Below are 4,692 nucleotides of genomic sequence, written 5' to 3' on the forward strand. Positions count from 1 at the left end.
GGGCAGTTAGGGGTGACCAGGCCAGAAGGGGGGGCAGTGAAGGGCGACCAGGCTGGCGGGGGGGCAGTTAGGGGCAACCAGGCCAGAAGGGGGGGCAGTTAGGGGCAATCAGGCTGGCAGGCAGGGGCTGTTAGGGGCAATCAGACAAGCAGGCAGATGAGCAGTTAGGAGCCAGTGGTCCCGGATTGTGAGAGGGATGTCCAACTGCTGGTTTAGGCCCGATCCCCGGGATCAGGCCTAAACCGGCAGTCAGACATCCCCCGAGGGGTCCCGGATTGGAGAGGGTGCAGGTTGGGCTGAGGGGACTTCCCCCCCACCCCTGCACAAATTTCGTGCGCCGGGCCTTTAATTAAAATATAAAATTCAATGAATGGCCAGTTACAAAATAAACATACAAAAATCAAGACCCTTCTTATCAGCAACCACCACTGGGGAAGCATAAAAAAAATATTCCTTTCACAATAGGAACAACGAGACAAACATCTAGAAATAAACTTAGCAGAAAAACAAACAAACAGTATCTACTTGAAGATAATCACAAAGCTTCCCAGCAGAGCATGAAATAAGAGATGACTAACATGTTCAAAGACATGAGTACTAATTATTGCAAAATTGCCAATTCTCCATAATTGAATTCATAAATACAGGGTGGGGCAAAAGTAGATTTGTATGGAAAATAATACAAGAATAAGTAATAATACAAGAATAAACTGTTTTGAGTACTCAGAACAGTAAACCTACTTTTGCCCCACCCTGTATAATGAGATTTTAATTAAACAATCTCAGTAGAAAGGAAAAAAACTTGTTAGTCATTCAAAAACTCTTTATGAAAAAACATACAGATAAGCATAGAAAGTAATAACAGGAAACTGGCACTGTCATATATGTAAATGTAAGACAGTGGCACAGAGCAAGAATCGGTAGATGATCAATGGAACATGAGAGAAAGAAGTCCTGATGCAGTTGAAGGACAAATAAGAAAAAGTCAAATGTAGCATGACTTTATTTTTGTTTTCTGGTGAAAACTTAAAATCAGACAATTTTCTTTTCTTTTCATATTCAACAGCTATGAGATAGGAAGTATGACTGGCAACAAGCCAGTAGGAAAAATGTTTAATCTTAACAGTCACCCAAACAATTTACATTAAGATAATCTGATACCTTGACCAATTTTCAAACTGAGAAGTAGAGAGGGGTATTGATTAATTACTTTGACAAGGTCTATTAAAAAACTAAAGAAAATGCCCCAGTAATTTCCCTAAGGAAACACTCAGATATCTTCAAAGAAATTAGTGTATAAGGATAATACTAGAGTGTTGTTAATACAAATGTATTAATTATGAGGAACTGGGTAAACAGCTTTAATAGACTGGAACATTATGTAACCATAAAAACTGTGCTATAGAATAACCACTGATGACACAGAAAGGTACATGTTGCAAGACTCTATGTGAAATGATTCTAAGAAACAGGAGGGATACACACCAACATGACATTAGTAATTCTGCCCGTAGAATCACAAGTTATTTTATTTGTATCCTACAAATTATCCTACAAATTTATGTACAATACAACCACTGCTTTTCTATCATTTTAAAATATTTTTTTAATTCACAAATTTAGCAATTAGATGCATTCAGCCTTTCTTGTGTGTGCCCTAAGAGACCATCCAAACCTATAATTCTCAACGCAAGCACGATGCTATGTCTGTCCTTCCCGGACAGACGGCACGTCACCTGACAGCAGGCTCTGTGGTCCTTCTGCCTTCGTGTGCCGGCACAGCGAGAGCACTCAGTACATGTTGGGTGGATGAACAAACCAAAGAACGCAGCAGCATATGAATTATTTAACTGCTCTAAAGGCCCAAGGCCAACATGTGGAAGTGAAAAATGTTTAGGTGTGAATTTAAGTTTTCAGCAGAAAATGTGAAGTCTGCTACACTCACCCAGGAGTTTCACTGTAGACTTCAAGCCAGGTCATAGTCATCAGTATTTTTTAAAGATATGAACTGTTTTATGGTTTCAGAAGAGAATGGTATAAAATGTAGTAGTGGTGTTGCCCTGTGATTACAAAACCAGGTGAAGTCCAACACACCTCGCTGAGTTACAGTGGGGGCTGGCACTCTTGTAAGATCATTTGTGAGGACCACAGAGCCTCACAAATGTTCTGGTTTTTAAAGTCTGGGAATCATCAAATAAAGTGAAGTGCATTGAGAGAAACATGCACAGGGTCAAACATGAGAGGAGCGTAGTTACCTGAAGGCTGTATAAGAGACGGGTTAAATTCTGTATCGCTTGTATAATCTGAAAAATAAGATCCTAAGTGTCAAATTCTGGAAAAAGCATTTATATCCACAAAAGAAGAGAGGATGGTGGTGTGTTTAAGGTATGCATAACTCACCTCTGACTGAGAGGAACCTGGAAAACTTCTATATTCCTCCTAAAATACACAAAAGCATAAGAAAATGAATAATCACTCCACTTTTGAAGAGCTGCTCTGTAGTGTTCCCAAATGTATGGCCTCGGGTAAATCTCTTCACTCTCTCTGAGCTCTTCTATGGTGGGTGACTCCATCTCCCCCCAGAAATCAAAGCCTAGAGAACTAACAATCACGTAATGGAAGCCCCCTCTGTGCAAACTTGGTATTTGAGATGCAAGCCATCCTTCCGCCCAACCATCCCCTAAAACTACAAGGGATGATGGCAAGGAAACACTGCACACTCTCGGTAAGAGACAAGATTTGCCATCACAAACCACTGTAAATCGAGCTCTCTTGTGCCCAGTGAAGTTGTCTCCCAGACCAAACTGGCCCCTAGCATTCTGGATCTAGAAGCGAGAGAGCATCATGCCTGGTCTCTAGCTCCCTGTCTCAATGTTTGAGATTCACAGAGCCCAACAGCCAGTAGTGGGCAGAAGGAACCAGACCCAGAGGCAGCCCAAAGGGGAGCACTTAGCTGACCTGCTCCAGATCCTACCTCTCCGAGTTCCCTGGGCCCTCCATGCTCATAGAACCACCACAGCAGAGGCCATAAATGATACGATGAGGCACCACCTGCCCCTGGGGATGGGGTCTCTCTACGCACACATGAAGGGCACATGTGGCTAATGAGGTTTTCTGGTTTCCAGAGTTGAATAGAACAATTGTCTATTCATTTATTGTCTGTCTTTTCTCGCTAGAAGGTCAGGCAATGAATAGCAAGATTTCACCTGTGTGTTCAATGCTATATCCACATACCTGCCTGGTATGAAATGGACACTCACTCCATTCTATAAATAGATATGGACACCCACACTTTATGTTATGAAAGGTCATCAGATTCCTGCTCTCCAAGAGCCCACAGTCTCCCATTGCTCTTGTCTGAGCAGCTTTAAACTGAAACTACAAGAAACAGTCAGCTGTTGGTGCTCAGGTAACGTTGGGCTTGTTAAATTCAATAGTTCAGGCCGGTGATGCCTTGATGACCTAGCCAGACCTCTTCCCCCACAGCCAGTTAAAGATGTCGTTATTCACCAGCACCTCTAATAGGGGAAAACCAAAGGATGGAGAAGGGGATGAAGTTTAGTCATGCGATCTGTTCCCAACCCTCTGGAAGATAATGGGCTAAGAACCGCCCTTCTGTAGTGAGTTTGGAATTCTCTCTGCATCCCTGGTTCTGTCCTTGCTCCACACCCATGGTTTTTGTAATGAAATGATAGCTCGATATACAGTTTTTATGTTCTATAAAAATTACAAACATAGAAATGAATTATGCAACATGCCGTTACTTATTTCCAAGAACCACCCGAGGTTTGATACAGGACTGGAATGTTTAACATCATCTTTTTAATGGAGTTGGCCCGCCACCTTGTGGTCAATGTGCAGAGCTGCAGGTGGTGATTTACAGGATATTTTGTAATATTTAAAAATTCTTTCAGAAAAAAAAAATTTTTTTAAACCTTACCTTACTAAGGTCTCTATTACAAAATAGACATTGTATATTTTTTTTAAAAAAATTGATTTTAAGTGATCCAGCCCTGTCAGTTCATTTCGTTTATCAAAATACCTTATTAATGGCAAATTTTCCAGATAAGCTTATGCAAAGAGGAATCTAGACACTTCATCTCACTTACCTGCTACTGAATCATGGAAGGAAAAGACTTGAGGGGTGGGATCCAGCCACCTCAGCTTTCCATCCAGAGAAAACTATTAGGGTTCAAGCCCTCCCCTTCCTTTCTCTAACAACGTAAAAGCAGTTGGGAGATACAGACTTTAAAGGGAAGGCCCCACTGAGAAGGATGGAAAGCAGAACACTTTAAAAAGAAGTGTGAGAAGGCACACAGTCAGAACAAGAGGAGTAAAAGACTGCATTCCTAGTTTCATTTTGGCCTGTGAAGTTTTAAACCACCACAGCCATCTGTAACAATACCTTTGGATTTGGTTTCTCAGTCATTTGTATATTTGTACAAAATATATATGCTCTATAAAATGTTACATATGTCAAGATCTGACATGTCATTTTTCCACATTAACACATACTGATATTTGGCAATGTACCTAATTCGATTTTTGATAAAGCTAAACTCTTGAGCCCAGACAATCCCGGGGAGGCCCACTAGGATTCTTAGTCCCTCTCTATTTCTGACATCTCAGTTTCATTTGAAGTTAATAGGAAGTTTCCCACATTTGATTTTTAAAAGAGAGTGTATACCTTAT

The 4,692-nt window shown here is 41.0% G+C and overlaps 1 protein-coding gene across 3 annotated transcripts in view; it reads right to left on the minus strand.

The window, feature by feature from the left end:
* ARHGEF28 (Rho guanine nucleotide exchange factor 28) overlaps window positions 1-4,692 on the minus strand; it is a 259,431-nt gene that overhangs the window by 31,571 nt on the left and 223,168 nt on the right. For all 3 annotated transcript variants that reach the window (XM_006081332.3, XM_006081331.3, XM_006081333.3), the window contains 2 exons: window positions 2,401-2,439; window positions 2,256-2,303 (listed from right to left, as the gene is read on the minus strand). In XM_006081332.3, coding sequence (XP_006081394.1) covers window positions 2,256-2,303; window positions 2,401-2,439 — 87 coding nt within the window. The remainder of the gene's footprint in view (window positions 1-2,255; window positions 2,304-2,400; window positions 2,440-4,692) is intronic.

The sequence above is a fragment of the Myotis lucifugus genome, unplaced genomic scaffold (assembly GCF_000147115.1).
Source record: "Myotis lucifugus unplaced genomic scaffold, Myoluc2.0 scaffold_0, whole genome shotgun sequence".
Taxonomy (NCBI): domain Eukaryota; kingdom Metazoa; phylum Chordata; class Mammalia; order Chiroptera; family Vespertilionidae; genus Myotis; species Myotis lucifugus.